Source organism: Xiphophorus maculatus, chromosome 6 (assembly GCF_002775205.1).
Source record: "Xiphophorus maculatus strain JP 163 A chromosome 6, X_maculatus-5.0-male, whole genome shotgun sequence".
Classification (NCBI taxonomy): Eukaryota; Metazoa; Chordata; class Actinopteri; order Cyprinodontiformes; family Poeciliidae; genus Xiphophorus; species Xiphophorus maculatus.
The window spans coordinates 21,309,406-21,327,728 of record NC_036448.1 but is presented as its reverse complement, the minus strand read 5'-3'; the positions used below and the strand labels follow the sequence as shown (position 1 = coordinate 21,327,728).

Below are 18,323 nucleotides of genomic sequence, written 5' to 3'. Positions count from 1 at the left end.
TCTCATGGTGTGTCGTCTTTTCTTTAGCTTCACTGTAAACTTGACCTTGCAGGGAGGTTTTTGCAGTCCTGACAATTTTGTTGTGGTCCTGCGGGTCTGCCTTTGCCTCTGCTTATAATTTAAATAGACCAAAGTAATGCATTATTTTGGCTGATTCTTTTTCTCTGAGATAATAAAATATACCATAGGTGCAAAACAGGCTTCTTGGGCGCAGTGGTGGCGCAAGGGTAAAGTGTGCAACCCAGGTAGAGAGGCCTTAGTCCTCATGGGTTCGAGACTTTTACCGCATGTCTTCCCTCTCTCAGTTTTGTGTCTGTCAAATAAAGGCTGCTAGTCAAAATAGTAAAAAAATAAAATAAAAAAGGTAATTATTTATGCAGATGTATTACCAAAAAGACAGTAATTGCTGAACAGGATTATTAAATACTCATTAAATTCAATTTTTTTATCATTGCTTGTACTGTAATTAATGCAACAAACTATTGTGGTGAAAATATTTGGTTAATATCTCTCATCTCAAATCGCTCTATGCTGAAATAAATCTGAAAAAATGTGCAGTAGTACTACTGATGGGGCCTGTATTGTTTATTTGTATTGGCTTTTTCAAGGACTAAAACGAGAACAAATATTTCAGTAAAAATACAATAGGCAGATCTAAAAAATACAGAAATGATCAGATCACAATCCAAATAGATCCTGGATCTGAGCTTCTCTTCCTGACTGTAGCCATAGTGTGAAATTCAAATATTTTATTAATCCCAATAAATAAATTAATCCTAATAAGATGAACAACCACTGACCTATTGCTGCATCTAGGGAATAAATGATCAACTCAAAATATTAAAGTACAATGCTACTTGAATTAAGTAAATTACATCTGCAGAGAAGTTAATTTAATTACAGGTTGAGTGTTTATCTTGCTGTTGTGTTTGTGTGATTTTTCTGTCCCAAAACTAGCAAAAGAAGTTAAATTCAATGGCATCCACTTTTTTTGAAGAACCTAAAAAACTCCCATCCCATCCAATACCATTATAAGGATATTGTTTAAATATGCTGACTCTTTAAGATGCTCAGAGTAGAGTTAGGATGAGGCCTTGATTATTATTACGCCGTTCTGCTTTTGCGCTGTCTTTAATCTCGGTTTTGCAGACAGGTACAAGCAAAAGTGAATTATAAGCACAAAATGCCGGATTGCAAATATTTTTCCTCTTGTGAGCTGCTGCCTTTATTGCATCCATTTACCGTTTCAACACGCTTCACTGGGGATTTTTAGGATGCTCACAGTTTTTTTTTTCTTTGCGTTGTGCCTCCAGTGAGAGTTAGACTGCCCTAGTCTCTAATTTCAGTGATCATATCATTTACGGATTAAAACTACTGTGTCAGCCATTTTAATTAACTGACAAAGACAGTCTGATGCCACAAGTTGCTACATGATAAATATGTATGTGTATTTATTATGGGTGCACCCAAACACTTCTATGTGAATAAAAGGTGGAGTTAAAAAACAAAAGGAAGTTGAGACAAAAAAGATTTGCTAGGAAAAATTGTCCTTGGTGCGGGGTTTATTTATGTGTAGTGTAAGCAGTCACAGAAAGAGGCCCAAAGCTGCTATTATCCACCCTGTAAAGCAAAAAACACATAGAATTAAGATAAGACAGCTGGGGGGGTCAAAAATAACACCTACCACTAATCACAGGGTTGTGTTCGTTTGGTGCCTTTAATTTGTATGGAACTTAGTTATGTGAGCTTGATATTTCTGGTTTGGATCTGCTGTATTACAGGGCAGCCTGTAGACAGATATTATGGCCGAGGTGCCTGGCAAGTTTCTCATTACACGGGCTAAGTCTGTTCCCCCCGTCACCCCCCTTGAACAGCTAAGCAGCCAAGCAAACCACAGGAAGAAAACATGTTAGCTTTTCCTTCATAGCTGTGTGTTTATTCTAAGGCAGACACATTTTAAAGGTTGTCATCATATGTTTACTTTCATTCATATTCTAATGCCAGAATAGATAAATACAGAACACCCCTCACCTCCCTCCGTTCGGAAATCAAAAGTTGTGGAAAATTAATATGAGAATCCCACAAGAAAAATCCAAATTGAGTTTTTATATGGTGATTTAGTTTACGAAGGGACTAAAGTCATCAAACTGTTTTGGTTTATCACGAAGAAATACTTGTTTTGATTTTTAAATCATAAATTAAATGTGATTAACTACATTTTGGGCTGTTGAGATCAGTTTCACTAAACTGATCTCAGCCAAGTCAATTTTAGATAATAGTTCTCTAATTCCCTTTAATAAATAGCATATCATGCCCCAATATAAAGAATCTCCAGAGAAATAAAATCTGGATAGGATGCAACCTGCTTTTGTGGTTATCTTTGTATGATGTCAAATATATTTAAGTGTGAATTAAAGCTAGTACAGCGCTGCAGGTATAAATAAAAGCTGCCTGTTAGTCCTATCAGTGTTATGGCTTTGTGAGATCATTCATCTCATGTCCTCACTGAGCAGCCAAACAATACAGTGTGATTACTCTGAGTGCTGGTCATTGATCCCTCGGGAGCTCAGTCCGTCTCTAAATGGCCTCCTCAAACACAATAGGTTACCAGAAGGTCATCCTCAAGGTCAGACATACGCTTCTCTTAAACATAGCGGCTATTTCAGAGGCGCTGCCTTTCTGACTTATTTCACTGACTTTAATCAGCTTTTGATGCACGGCGTCTCCTGTGGTTCCTCACTGGTTCTGATCTTGGGTGAGCTGTTCTATGAGGTGCCAGAAGGCCAGCCCAGTCTGACGGCGGATTAGACAGGCTCAATGATTAACTCAAGTTTAATCACTTTTTATATCAAGGCACTATGCCATGCAGTAACTCTTTTATTGTCCTGTTTGTGATCCTTGATGCTCCATGGCAAAGTAATTGCACTTTATTGCCACTTTCGACATTTTTTTTGCTGTTATTGTGCCAATGACTCGATCATAAAGAAGAGTTCTCACAGGAGGGGGCTTTTGCTAATCATAAAACTACACTCAGCATGAGTATCACATGAATTATGGGCTTTTAATGATTATTTGAGCCATTCCATTTAGTGGGTGGAAAGTTAATTAAATGCACAACTTAAAGGATTTTAAAAACAGGATTGGGGTGGATTCAGTTTGAATTCATTATGCATTTTCTCTAGTCCCTCAACCCGTACACCTCCACTGATATTTTGAATAAATGTCTATTTGCAAGTTGTGGAAAATAAGATTCTTTGCTTGATTTCAGCTGGATATTTGAGCACGGAGTTGTATCTAAGTGATTTTCTGCTTTAGACGATTGTTCAAACGGGTTGAATGTCAGGGCCGTTCCTGAAGCTTGCTTTATTCAAAAACCTGTTTTGATTTGTGCTTGGGATCATTGTCGTGTTGCAGGAGTCGGCAACCTTTAAAACTCACTCCTGCAAAATAAAATCACTCTGGAGTTGCAAAACCTACATGCACCTTTGAGAGTAGGTATTTCATTGAATTTTATGGCTGCCTTCAGTGTAAAATTTGGTTGTGTATTGGTTTAATGAAAGAACTGATATTTCTATTCATACTTTTTGGGTTTAATTTAATGAAAAACATTTTCTTTTGAATGAAAATGACACATTGTGAAAAATAGATGCTTCCTGCTGGTCTGTTATGGGGTTTTATGCTAAATAAAGGCAAAATTAAATTTCTCCACCCATGTAAATTCAGTGCTGCTCAGTTTTATATCATTTTAGTCAGAGATTTAAAGAGCCACAACAGCAGAGCCAAACATCGGCAGGCTGCTGAGATCTTTTCTTGTAGGACACCCACCAAAAAATCTGAAGAATTTGTTGGTACTTCTATTATTTTCTGCACTTCTTGACTGAATCAGTACCAGGAACAGTGATACAGACTCTTGAGCTCATGCTACCACCACTGTGCCTAACAGGAGAAATTTGTTTTGTTTATTACGGCATCTGAAAATGTTCTTTTATTTTGGAGCGTCCTCTCGGTCAGTGAGGATTCTCTCTTTTGTGAAAGTGACACCGGTTTCTATCAGTTTCCACATCACGGATGGTTGCATTCTGTTTTAATAGGTTTTTTCCAAAATACTAGAATCTTTTTTGGGTAATATGACTTTGACACAGCTGGGCATTAAAAGGGAGAATGATCCAAACACACATCAACCTGGTTTTCGAATGGTTGCATTAAACTTCCAGATTGGCTTTGTCAAAGCCCCTGACCTCAGCACAATTTGAAAATCTGTGGACTGTAATTAAAAGCCAGGAACACAACCAAGTTAAATGAACTCTACCAGTTTTGGCTTAGAGGACTGGTCGAATATGCATGTTGCTGATTACAAAAAGCTTGTAGTCAAAAACTCAATCATTGCCCATCATTAAAAAGCCCAAAATGAATCTGACTTTCATGCCAAATTGGGTTTAACAGATTTTATTATGAGTTCAAGCATGTTTGGAATGATTTTAAACACTCCCTAACCTGTTTTGTCACCACTTCTACCTACAACGTAACCATTGGAAATTGAATTGGCAATTTCTGATGCTCAGACAAAGGAGTGATGCGATGCCAAAGTGGTTTAGGAGATGGGTGGCCAGATGGGGTCTTGGGTGGGGGCCCTGCAAATTGGATTGTATTTTTAAGTGCCCATATGGCCACCCAGTTCAAACACTGACAGGGACAACAATTGATTCTCTTTTAATTAAAAGTAACCATATCCACCTTAGAGAGGCAGTCTGAGAGTAATGCAGTTAGCACACAGCTGTGGTCCACATATATACAAACAGCTATACCCAAAATGCAACCTGGGTACAAAGGAGCTGGGAAAAACAAAGCGATGTTAAAGCTACGAACAGCGAAGATAACGTGGGAATATGGAGCAGATTTGAAGGGAAGTTGTTTTCATGTGCCGATGCAGCAGTGTCAGAATTCAGGGAGGAACGTGTCATCGAAGGTTAATGATGTGAGATTAATAGTTTAATTAGAGAGCTCAGTCGCAGGGCTGGAGGCAGTCACCCAAACTCTCTGCTGTGGCCCAGTGTTGGCGCTGGCGCAGGATGACAGGAAGTGTCAGTCTTTGACAGACAGGGAGACGTTTCAATTATTATTTCATTGACAGTACTAGCTTCACTTCCTTTCTGCCAGTTGTTTTCCTTCCTGTTTTTCACACTGATCTTTGGTGTGCATTCATGGTTGAATGGCTATCGAAAGTGTCACAATCAGGAGGATGGCGAGTGAGCTGGAATCTCCTTGTTGTGTCATTTTTTTCTCTTATTACATAATTTAATTTCCTCTCTTTACTCAGCTGCTGGAAAGTTGAATCTCTTAAGACTCCTGGGGCTTGTGGATGAGATGATGAGAACAAAGGTCTTTATGGTCTCGGAGGGAAGGCCAATCAAAGTCTGACAAATTAATGAGGTTAGTGCAGTTGTGGTGATGAATTGGTAGCTAACCCCCAAAATGGGGTTTTGTGAAAAAGCCTGTGGCCATCTCATCATCTGAGCCCCCCTGCCCTTATCCCTCCAAGGATTACTTAACACACTTAGCATTTTTCCCACTTGGGCTACTAATGTCAAGGTCCGAGCCATGGCGTCCTACAAAGGTGCCTGAATTTCCCTCTCAGGAACTACAGCAGCACTAGATGCTGGCTTTAATTAATACTGGGTTCCTATACAGTTTCCCTTTTAAAATGTCTTATTTTTCTAGAGATTTCCAATAATTTTTTTTGACATTTCCTTTGAAGATATTTCTACAGTGGACATACTGTAGATGTGAACTTACATGGATGGATGGATGTATTGATGTGCAAAAGTGTAGATGGATGGATTGGTGGATGGATTTAAGGAGACAACTTTTAGAATCAGGCAAAGGGAAATAAGCTTTGGAAATTTTCCCACACTTTTTCTTGTCCATATATTTAAATTTCTTGCTTTTCCAGACTGTGTCGGAACCCTGAAGATATCTATACACCATTATATATTCAAGCTGCATACACAATGCTCCATTTTCCTCATTCTGTTTTGTTTTGCATGCATGTGTCCCCAGGTTGACACCCACACAAGCCTTCAAACATTCAGACGTCCTTCGTCGTGTCAAATTGGGGGAAAAAAATGTTTTTATGACATTCATTGTAAATGAGCAAATTTCACAGAGTGAACTCTGTGAACATGGGAGGTGATGTTGCCCCTGGGTTGTGTAAATGAGCTGTGTGGTCCATGCAACACATTAGCAAGCTCATCTTATAGGTCAGGACTGCATGCATTTAGAAGCTGTTAATGGAAAAAAGGGAGTGATGTTTCCCTTCTTCTGCATTGTGCTGTGAACAATACATCAGCCGTTATAAAAGCTGCAAACTCCTTTATTCTTGCACTGATTTATTGCCTAATTCTGTTGCAGAGGTGTAAAAATATAAAAGCAGAAATAGTTTTAACTTAAGTAGACGGATGCGGAATTTCTGCTTTTATCCTGTCTTTTTCCCACAAGGTAGCAAGTGGGTTGAAAGAAGTCAGAGATTGTGAGTCATCTTAGACTAGATCTTCTATGTTGGGGCGTCGGTTTAAATACCACAGGTAATGTAACACCTAAGACTCCCAGCCGAGTAATACCTGTAACATCTACTGTCTTGCCATCTTTAGGTACATAGCAAAGCTTTTATCGTTCCATATTATGAAACAATCATTTTAAATGCTCACTTGGAGTGTTTTTTTCCTTTTTTATTTCAAATGTCATTGAGCATGTTTCACTGACAATGAAAAAGCAAGAGAGCAGACTTGAGAGATGCCTCCCTGCCTTATAATCAGCTTGAGAAGATGAAAGCCATTACAGTAATGTTGTTCACACTGGAAAGAGATGAGTGAAGGGTAATTGCACTCAGACTTCTCCTTCTTCTCCACTGTCTTGAATAATTCAGGTCGAACTGGAAGGCCTGATAGAAAGCCTGTCTTCATCTGTCCACAGGGGTTTTGAAAGTTTGATGTTTTTCTTTTCTCTTCTCTAGGTTTAAACATTTTAAGTACAGTAGCTCAGTAAAGATAAAGCACATTACTCTTGTGATTTCACTACAGCTCTGGTAGCATTTACGAAGAGCCATCTTTCTTTGGCCACTGAACTTTGTATAAAAGAAAAAAAAAATTCTGGTTTTTGTCTTATCAGAAGTGAATGTAATCCAAGCTGAATATTGAAACTGAGACATCCAGCAAGCACCTGGAAAGGCATTTGTTCTTCAGGTACTTTGGAGTATGAAATACCAATAAGATAAACGTGACAATGCCTGCTGGTTCTCATTTGCTTCATGTCACATTGTCCGAATATACTGGAGTGAGGAAAGATGTAGAACTGGGTTGTCTGATATATCGCCATCAACATTGGTATTATTAATAGTTGTTCCTGAGGTTATTAGCAATGTGGAATTTAGTCCAAGAGCAAAAACAAGGAAAACTGTAGATGTTAGCTTTGGCAGTAGAGCAGAGATGGTTTTAACTGTGCCTATTAGTGCATGTTAAGGTATAATTGATGTTTGTAACCGTACATTGAGCAAACAGACCCACAATGACTTATATCCTTGTGAAATTTGTTAAAAGGTCTTTGCACATGTGCCATTTTCAATACCAAATAACCCAATGTTCCTTCAGATTCACCCATAAAACAGAAGCGCAGATAGAAAACATGATGTTTATTGGTTTAAACAAACAGCCCGAAGTGCAGTTGACTCTGTCAGGGTAAATAACTTGCAGGGAAGACAGCTTTATATGGAATTAATTGCAAACAAGTTGCCTGCTAATGGTCTGAAAAGGGCCTTAATGGAAGTGTTCCATTAAAACAACCAGTGCTGATGCCATCAGACAAATTCCCACTAAGTGTTGTCCCATGAAAATGATAACTTGCTAATCCATTATTAATAAGAATTAATGGTTTTCTCTCTGCTGTGTGTGTATCGATCCCTGATACTCTACCCTGCAGAGTAGCTCTCTCATTGGGCACCCTGGCAGGCTAGGGAATACACTAATTGTTAGCCACATAAGAGCCATTTACGCAGCTCTCCCTGCTGCTGCTGCATTTATTACAAGCTTGCTGGGAGGCTTTCAGCAAGAAGAGGAGGAAAAAAAACTTTTTACTATCATGAACAATTGCGCATAAAATCTTATTTTTTGCTATCTGTTTTACAATTTCCCCATCTGGTTTTTTATTCCGTACTTAAAGCCTTTCATTTTGTGTTTTTCTTTGGTGAACTTGTACCTCCTCTGATCAGCCACCCTTACCACTAGAGATCAATCCAGTGAAATATAAGAGAATTGTAGCACTCTCACCAACACCTTTCAAGCTTTTAAATGCCCCACACCCCACAAATACAGCTGCAGGCATGAAGCTAACTGACAGGAGCATTTTAATCCCCAAAACCCAAAGCAGTCAGCAGCTTTTAGATTCCTTCAGTCCATCCTAAAACCAGGATCTCTGTGTAGACTTGTCAATATCCTGCAACCTGTGTCAGGTTTAAGTTTCACATCTTCATGGCACCAATATGAATCTTTCACTGCTAAACATGGACTCTGCAGTATACCAGCTAAACATAATGAATTAGTTATAATGATGACGATTAGAAAGTGCCAGCACTTTGTGTTAAGCTTTTGGCCTCAAAGCACTAAAAAGCTTTAAATTCATTTCCTTAATGACTCTATAATTTGTTCAGACTGTTTTTCCACTAAATGTGGTGGGGGTTTTTTCAATTTATAAATTCATGTATTCATTTTATTATATAACTAAAGTTTTTTTTTGCTCTTGGAAAGGTAAAATATTTTTTTCCAGCCCCAGTCACGTATCCATTTCAGTACAGCAGTTCTGTTTTGAAGAGATACCGCTTTCATTAATTTAGTGTCTGTAGGTGTTTGATGGTTACCATGGAAACGTATAAAAATATTTTTTTAAGTTACCCTTTGTAAAATACTGTTTGATGTTTTTCAAAGTGCCAAAGAAGCGACCAGTGTTCTTCCACTCTAGATACAGAGCGATGCAGTTCTCCCCGTCCCCCGCTTGTTTCTGCATAATGTGACACTGTAAGCTAGCTAGAAGTAGCCTACAACATAGACAAACAGAATGGAGAATAGACCAACTTATCATTTAACATATATTTTGTTGCAGAAATTCTCCCCCAAAATTTCTCCAATCTAATATTTGCAGAAGTTGGAACAATTGTAGCTTTCCTTGTATAATAAAAGTTATCTAAAGTGTAACTAAACCGCCCACAGACGATTTTTTAAAAACATTCCACCAAAGTGGGCGTAGTTAAAAGACAAAAAGGGGTGTGGCCAAGTATCAGGATGAATAGACATCAACCAAGCTGTGCCAGTTTAACCAGTAGGAAAATTCAACTGCAGCAGCGACCGTTCAACCCGAAGAGGGCAGCACTGGGATGGTTTTTGGCAAAAATATTTCAGAATTAAAGTAATTTACAAAATATTTTGCAATTGGCTTAGAAACAATAGATAGCATCCATAACAACCAATTTATACAGCTTATCTGTAAAAAAAAAAAAAAGAGTTGATTTGGGGTTTAGTTGGGCTTTAATACCACAAAACTGCTGTGTTAAGTTGTGGGAGTCTCCTCACTTGAAAAACTTAAACAGTATAAATGTACAAACCTGTTTCCAAACTATTCTGGACAATTAATCCAGAAACTTCTGTGCATTGTAGTTTTGAATGTGATGTATCAAAGAACTGAAGGAGTGCATCTCGGAGCTTGCAGTCATGGCTGAGAGAAGGATTTGCATAGGTAGGTTCGTGTGTTTTCCACCTTGTCCCTTTTATTGTTTTCATGTGACAACTGCCTGACAGGCAGAAAAATGGGACACAGGCAAGGAAGAAAAGGTTGAGTCTGGATTCTGTTTCCTTTAGAAAAGAACTGACAAACCCACCAGTTTTATATTCTCACTCGCCTGCAGTGGTAACAGCGATGGAGGAACACAAAATCTCTCTGAGTCGAGAAGTAAACGCTCCTGGCTGTTTGTTGGAGAGTGCTTGGACCACTATTAACCCCAGCTGTAAGTCAGGGATGTAGGGTCACCAGAGGGCTTCTCGAGAGTTTTGTGACTGAATCTGAGATCTGGATTAACGATGAACAGCTCCAAATTTGAAGCAGATTGGCCTTTGAGTTATAGCTCAACCATGGAAGCATGTTTGAGAGGATTAATGCAGGAAAAACACGTCTGTGAGGCCAGTTTACTCTGGTCCTCCGTTTTACTGACACTTGACTTAAATGTTTGTAGCAGCATATATTTTTGACATTCTTTATTTAAAGTAAAGGGGGCAAGTGTTTACTTTTATTTATTTATTTTTTAAGCTGTTTGATCCTCCCTTGAAATCACAAACTGGAAAGATGGCAATTTAAATGAAACCGCTATGGACAGATGTCAGCAGCGGCTCTTGGAAGTCAGATTGGTGATAATCGCTTCTTTGGGATTCCAGCTCAGCAGCCATGCGCGCAGTGATGCATGCTCAGACATACGTCCTTAATGCTTATCGAGTTGTAATCTTAAACATAGCTCACCCGCTGCTACCTGCATGTTTGTCAGTAAGTCACTCTGCAGCAATAGAAAAGGATTTACTGCTGGGCTATGATACCATAAACGGTAATCCTAAGAGATAGAGGGAATAAAAAATGAAATTTAACAGGATGGATGGATGATTGACTGGTTGATTGATGGATGGATGGGTGATCGACTAATTAAAGGATGGGTTGATTGACCTATTAAATAATGGATGGATGGGTTTGCTGATTAAAGGATGGATAAATGGATGGATGAGTGGATCAGATGAATGATGGATGGATGGATCCATCTCAGTGATGCAATGTATGGATGGATGGATCAAATGACGAAAGACCAGAATAAAATAAATGTGTTCCTTAAGTTTGTTTCAGGGATAATAAATTCTTTTTTTCTGTCATACTTTTGCTTTTGATCAATTCAGCATCATCATATATAAACAGATAGTTTAATTGACGACATTTGCATCGTTCAAAAACATAGGTACATTTCCTTTAGCTAAACAGGAAATATTTGAAACCTGCAGATTTCCTGGCTGGTGTTTCACCTAATGATGGCCCCTGTCTCTGACCAGCTGTATTTAGAGGTGTACAAAACCATCCAGAGGGACGTGAAGGTGTTACGCATTTTCTTGCACTTCAGCGCCTGTAGACCTGCAGTATGTATTTTCTTTACATCATCGGTGTGTCATGCCTCGAGGTGGGAAAGTGATCCCAAGCAACAACAGTTTGCAACATTTCTTCTTCTTGTTCAACAATGCAAAGATAGAGACTGGTGACTTGATAGATGGACCTGAAGAAGCTGATCACTGCAGGCTCCCTCCAAGTCTGAATGCGGTGCAGTTATGCAAACTGGATATTGACCCGCCCCTTTCCCATATTTTTCCACAATCTCACTGAGGGAAAGCTAGCAGCTCCTATTTATACACGGCATAATGATTTACTTCCATTGTGCATGCCTCCGTCTGTGGTTCAGGTGATCCCCTCGCCCCCACCTGCCTCTTTAACGACTCCACAGATGAAACATGAGCTGACGGAGGCCTTAATGAGGACAATGGCTCACGTTCTCGAAGCCGGGATTATGCATGTCTGCATGGGGAGGCTGTATCATGGAGCTCAAGGTGTGCTCATTGTAGCATCATGTCAGTTTTGACAGCCTGTCAATGAAATGCAGTCCTCATTGTTTTGGACACAATGATTCTGGGTGTGGTGCCCAGTAGAAACCCCTGAAGGCAGAGAGAGGAAAACAGTTGGAGGAGCTCTCCATGGCAGGGCACAGTGTTGTTGTAAACACATATAATCTGGGAAGTCTGAAGGATGAACAGAGTCTGAACACAGTAGTTTGCCGTGTTTGGATTGTGGGGGATGGCAGCTGGTTTAGGTGTATCATCCTAAAAGAGGAAAGAAAAACACATAAATGTTAGAAATTCAACATGATGCAGTGACAGGCAGGCACAAAAGGCTGGATTTTTTTTCCCATGACTAAGCTGCAGGTGTTCACAGCAACAATCCCCGTGTGAGTTGTCTCATGCCTGCTATTGTGAGGGGAAAGTGATATCTGAGGTTTTGCCATGTTTTAAAATGCAGGTGGAAGAAAAAAAAAAACAACTACTCTCACCTTTGCCCCCTTCTGTTCTGCTTTCCTTCCCAGGCAAGCCGAGTTTTATCAAAACCCCCGAGGACCAGACTGGCATCTCGGGCGGGGTTGCATCGTTTGTGTGCCGGTCCACAGGAGAGCCGAGGCCGAGGATCACCTGGATGAAGAAGGGCAAGAAAGTCAGCTCCCAGCGCTTCGAGGTGGGTAATAGAGGAATGCAAATTCTAAAACAGCTGCAAGCTATGACCTATTATTATCCTTGTACAGGTTTGGATTGATCTATGGGAAATATTAAATATTTTCATTACAGTTTTTGCACAAAATCATTATTATATAATGAGATTTTAGTCTGGTCAATTTTTGCACCTTAAACCTGGAGAGGATTTTCACCTTCCAAAGTATAGTTACTGATGTGTTTGATAGGCCTAGTCAAAGTTCAGACCCAAATGATTGAACACTTACATCTGGGGATTCTCTGTATCCAGTCTCACTGAGCTTGATCAGTTTTGCAAAGAAGAATGAGAAAATATTTCCATCTTTAGATGTGCAAAGCTTATAGAGACGAGCACCAGCAGAATTACAGCAAAACACGATTCTAAAAACCCGGACTTAATGTGAAAAAGTTCAAGCAGTGGGAATAATTTTGCAAGGCTGGTGTGCCACATCCAATTTTTGGAAGTCAAATCAACTCTCTTTTTCTCCAAGTGAAAACCTAAAAACTTCACTTCCTTTTAATCTGGCTCCTTCTTGATTTTTTTTTTTTTTTCCCAGTCGCCCTTCATCCTCTCCTGCGTATTTGCTCCTTCATCCTCCTTCTCCTCTTCCTGAGCTTCACCCAGTCTGGTCATGCACTCCCTTAAAGTATTCCCCTCCTTCTTTTAAGTACCTATGAACACAAGGGGAACATCTTAGGTGGGAGTTCTCACTGTTTTTGGATCGCACCTGCTGAAAACTTTCAAACTTTAGCAGGAGGGGCAGCATGTGAGAGCGCATGAAAGAGTTTGTGGAAAGATCAAAAAACAATCTCCTCCAAACTGGTTATATATGCAATAAATGTTTGGAAAAGAAAGCCAACTTTACTCTCCTTGTGCTTTTTCCACCCGCAGGTGATTGAATTCGATGACGGCGCGAGCTCCGTGCTGCGGATCCAGCCTCTGCGCACCCACAGAGACGAAGCCATTTACGAGTGTACCGCCACTAACAGCGTTGGCGAGATCAACGCCAATGCCAAGCTCACAGTGCTGGAAGGTAAGACGAGGCTTTTTCCTCTCTTGGTTTTTCTCTTCCTCTCACTTTTTTTCTTTAAACTCTTCCCTCCCTTCTTCCCCTCAGCCGCTAGTAGTTGTGGAAGATTTTATTCTATATTACATCCAAAAGCAAATAGCAGTGTTTGCCTCAATAATTCATACATAAGCATATGCTAAAGCTATGGATTCCTGGTATTGGCAGTGCAATGGAGGAGCATGTCTTAATCTAAAGTCCAGAAGGTGAAAGGACCTGCAAGGGAAACACAAATTAAACGTAGCTCAGCTATTCAATAAATTCGGTATATAAACTGGGTGGTAGTTAGTTGTATTTTAAAGAATTGTTTTTTCTAAATAGCTTTAAGGGAATATAAGCAACTGAATTATTGAGATTTTTCACTTTGTTTATCTTTTTGGATCACTAATTTCCTCTATAATACCTGTATTTTAAGAAATATCTTTAATGTAGATTTTAGCTCAAGGATGTTACAGATTTCTTGTTTTTCTTTTTTTTTTTGATGCATCTAAATGTTTCAGATCACCAAGTATTTTACAAATATATTCTGAGGAAAATACAAAATGCAGTTTTCAAATAATGATTTTGTTCTTTAATGGGATAAGGCTACAAACCAACCTGTCCATACGTGATAACCCTAATATTGAGAGGTGGGACTATTTTACATCTCTGCAGAGGAAATTTGTCCCATTTTCTTTGGAAACTTGTTTTAATTTAGCCACATTGGAGAGTTTTCCAGCCTGTTCACTAAATTAAATTTAATCCTGACCTTTGACGGTGCCAGTCCAAAATCCTCATAAAGTTTGAAAAGTTTAAATGTGACAAAAAACTTGGATATGAAGAACTTGCAAGGGTGCAAATACTTTTTCTCTAATCTGTACATTATTAAAGTGATTTGAGTAGGAATGGAGTAGTTTGGAAGCAGGAATCTCCGGAGCTGTGCAGCGGGTGGATTATTTCTGTCCATTTCCGTTACAGCAGGGATGTCAAACTCCAGGCCTCAAGGGCCGGTGTCCTGCAACTTTTAGATGTGCCTCTGCTGCACCACACCTGAATAAAATAATTAGGTCATTAGCAAGGCTCTGGAGAACTTATCTACACAAGGAGGAGGTAATTAAGCCATTTCATTCCAGAGTTTTGTAGCTGTGGTACATCTAAAAACTGCAGGACCGCGGCCCTCGAGGACTGGAGTTTGACACCTGTGCGTTACAGTGACGTTAAAATCAGATCGTCTCTCATTCAAACAGAGTTTGCATTCTCTGCTTTAATTTCATCTTTCTTACACCCACACTTCCCTTTTTTCTGCACTGTCCATGCCGATTTGATGATATCATCTCAGCTTGCATAATCCTCCTTAAAGGAACTTTTCTTCACTGCAAAGAAAGTTTTTTTTATTTATTTTTCATTTACCCCCTTCCCTGTTTACAGCATCATAAAGAATGTTTTTGGCTGCTAAGGCAAACAGGGCTTGACGTGACCTGAAGCTCTTGTGAATGTGATGAGATTAATCACAGTTTTAGTGTTGGAGGGCCAAATAGGACACCGAGGTTGGTTTGCCTCTGTTAGAGGAACGCGGACTGTCAAGATTAATAGTCGGCAGCGGGGAAACTGTTCTTATCAGCAGCCCTGCTCTCATGTTGGGTTCTCTCCCTGATCATGCACTTACATAGCAAACAGAAACATTCTGCATGTTTTTACTCTAGGGGTCTGCTTATGTGTGTGGGATGCATACATTTTTACATTTCTTTAAAAAGTCACTATACAGCATATGGTCGATTGTTCACCCTGGACAGATTGCCAATCCATCATAGGTCAACACAGAGACTCACACTCACACCCAAAGGCAATTTAGAGACACCAATTAACCTAGCAGTAATGTTTTTAGACTCTGGGAGGAACCCGGAGCACCCAGAGAAAAGCTACACACACGCACACGGACAACATGTAGAAAGACCCCAGGTTGGAATTGGAACCCAGGACCTTCTTGCATCATGGTCACCAACTGCTTCCCCATGCAGCCCAACACTAAAACATATGCTAAATTCTGTTTATTTTGCTACATGTCCAGAATTGGTCTATTTTTTAGAAAGTGAAGTATAATTTTTCTTTCATATTATAATTATCCACAAATCCCAATAAAATCGGTAGTTGTGATGTGAAAATATTTTGAAAAATAGCGCTGCAACTAGTGATTATTTTAGTTATCGATTATTTTGAACATTGTATAAAAATATCAGGCATGTTCTGCAGATTTTTTATTTAAGCCTCTTTTACACCATTTTTAAAATTTATATAAAAAATGCATATAATCAAATAATTCAATTCCTTTATAAATAAGAAACATTTCATTGCCTACCATGTAACAACTTAGCAATCCTCTAGTGTATGCTTGATCATTTTTCGCAAAGGATGAATCTGAAGAGAAAAAACACCATCACCATCAACTATCATGTGATTTATGAATACAGTGTAGGGCTGATCTGTTTATTTTTTGGATTAACTGATTAATGGACAGCAAAACGTGCTTGATATTTTTTTTTCACAGAATTTGATCTGGGTGAATTTAAAATTATTCTACTTGAGGAGTTTTGTGTAGAACACATTTACAGACAGAAATTTTCTTTTTTTTAAATGAAAAATGCATGTATTTTGTTCTGAGTGTGTTCTGAGTTTGTATACTCCCGGTAACTGTTAATCAATTAATAAATTAGTTGACAATTATTTTGGTGATCAACTAATCTCATTAACCATTTCAGCCCTCATGGAAAAAGTTGCATTTTTGCAAGTTGCTGTATGAATGTCTACTGCAGGCTGCATTCAGTTTCGTACTCATGGTTATATTCCAAACCAAACAAAGATGTTGCTAGAAGTGGTGGGTCTTCTCTTTCTCAACACCTGAGGCTCGTTCAGCTCTTTGTTTTGGTCGCACATACCAAAACAGTGAAGCCTCATAAAACCTGTGGACAGCTGTTCTCAGCTTACAAACTCAGGCAGGTTTCTTCTGAGTTTCCTGCCCAGAGCAAAGTGGCAGACAGCCAGAGTAAACTGGTGAAGATGATGTCTTTGTCAGCTCTGTGGAGGAGAAGGTGCACGCACAAACACATTTGTGTGTGAATCTGGTCCACAATAGGACATCTCAGGCTTGTTTGTTTACACTGAATGTGTGTGAGAGCTTAGAAGTGATCAAATGACTGTATGTAAAGGCATGTAGCTGTGATGTTATTGAGTGCTTCTGAGGTTTCACGCTTGTTATCTGAACCGGTGAGATCATGTGGTGTTCAAGCCATGCCTCAAATCTTCTGCAGTTGTGATGATTGGCTAATGTGGACTTCAGACATCTACTCACCTATAAACCTGGAGCTGGACTTAGTTTGATCCAAACAAGAAAAACTTTCTGGTAAATAAATGGCCCTGTGTGAAATTCTCACCATTGGTTGATCTTCAGTGAAAACATCACAATTCAGAAACTTAATTTATCTCAAATGGAGATTATAAATGTTGTTGTAACTTATGTCACCCAAATTTCTTCAAAGAGTCATTGTGGATGGTGCAAAGTCACCATTAATATTTACAATTAATAGTCTAAGATTTAGATTTAAAGTTTGTTTCTGATAGGAAACAAGACATACCTTACCGTACTAAAATGTGTAAAAGAAGTGTACATTTTGGGGGAAAAGGCTTTATTTACATCTTGTTTTAGAAATGACATGACGTAGAATATGCATACCTTTCTAAATCAATGGAACATGATTATTGGCATAAGAGAGATCAACTCGTGTAACTGCTAAAAGTTTTCTGCATGTCTTCAGGTCAGGCACCCTTGCCATCACCCTAATTTAACTTCTCTTTAACTTCCTTCCAGATTCAAGCTGGGACTTTGATTGTACCTCTCTGAAACATGAATCTCACTTTCACTCAGAAGAAACATGTTGAAAAAGTAAAAGCCGACTGGAAATATGAATCATTCAGCGGTTTGAATAATTCTGGACTGAAATTAAGAGTTTGAAATGTTGGTTTCCAAAGTGCTTAGGCTCAGCTCTCATTGTTTGAAATGAAACAGTTCTTTTAAGAAGTCATTTAAATACTATTATTATGTACGTTTTAAACCATTTTTGTCTGTTTTCATCATTTCTGACACAATAAACATATAGTGCTAGAAATAATTGCAAGCTTACAGGAAATTCATATAGTCCTACTTCTATTGTGTATCTGTAAAGGTATTATTTTGTGTCTGACACTTGATGTCAGTTTTTATTGTTTTACTAATTACAAAATATTATAAATTATGAAGATAGTCAGAAAACCCCTGATATCCTACATGTAGTTTAGTTTAAAACATTGTATTCCCATTTACTTTGCTTTCAGTTTGACTAATATCTTTCTTATTGAGTTTATTTTTGAGTCTATCTGTACCTTTCCTTACAGTAAAATATGAGTGGATTATAGAATATTACTTTGGAGATTTCAGAGAAGGCTCAAAGGGTCCCACTGGCATGGAGAGATGAATAAACGACTGTTGTGAAACTTGTTGGAAAGCCGGATCTGAAGGGACCAAAGTGTCAAAATGACCAACATCTTCTCAAAAGTCATCCACCACCTCCAGCTTTGCAAATCTCTTGAGTTTAAGCATCAGTTTCCAGTTTATTTGTAATGCCCCTTCTTAACTCTGATAACATGCGACTCAGTTAGATTATAAATGTGGTGAAAGGATAAGCAGTGTAAAGTGTTGCTCCTTTACTGTCAGCATCATTTATCTTTTCTTTCCACTTAATACATGCAGAGGCTGGGGACGAAACACAACAAACATCGTGTTCAATCAAAGCAACTCCATGAATCTACTCTGTGAAAACCCAGAGGATGAGCTGAGTTTATGTCCACACATGAACTTAACAACACACAGGCATGCATATTATATCCA

At 38.9% G+C, this 18,323-nt stretch overlaps 1 protein-coding gene across 19 annotated transcripts in view; it reads left to right on the top strand.

The window, feature by feature from the left end:
* ptprf (protein tyrosine phosphatase, receptor type F) overlaps positions 1–18,323 on the top strand; it is a 240,375-nt gene that overhangs the window by 87,653 nt on the left and 134,399 nt on the right. For all 19 annotated transcript variants that reach the window (XM_023335649.1, XM_023335650.1, XM_023335647.1 and 16 more), the window contains 2 exons: positions 12,200–12,345; positions 13,252–13,393. In XM_023335649.1, the coding sequence (XP_023191417.1) occupies positions 12,200–12,345; positions 13,252–13,393 (288 nt within the window). The remainder of the gene's footprint in view (positions 1–12,199; positions 12,346–13,251; positions 13,394–18,323) is intronic.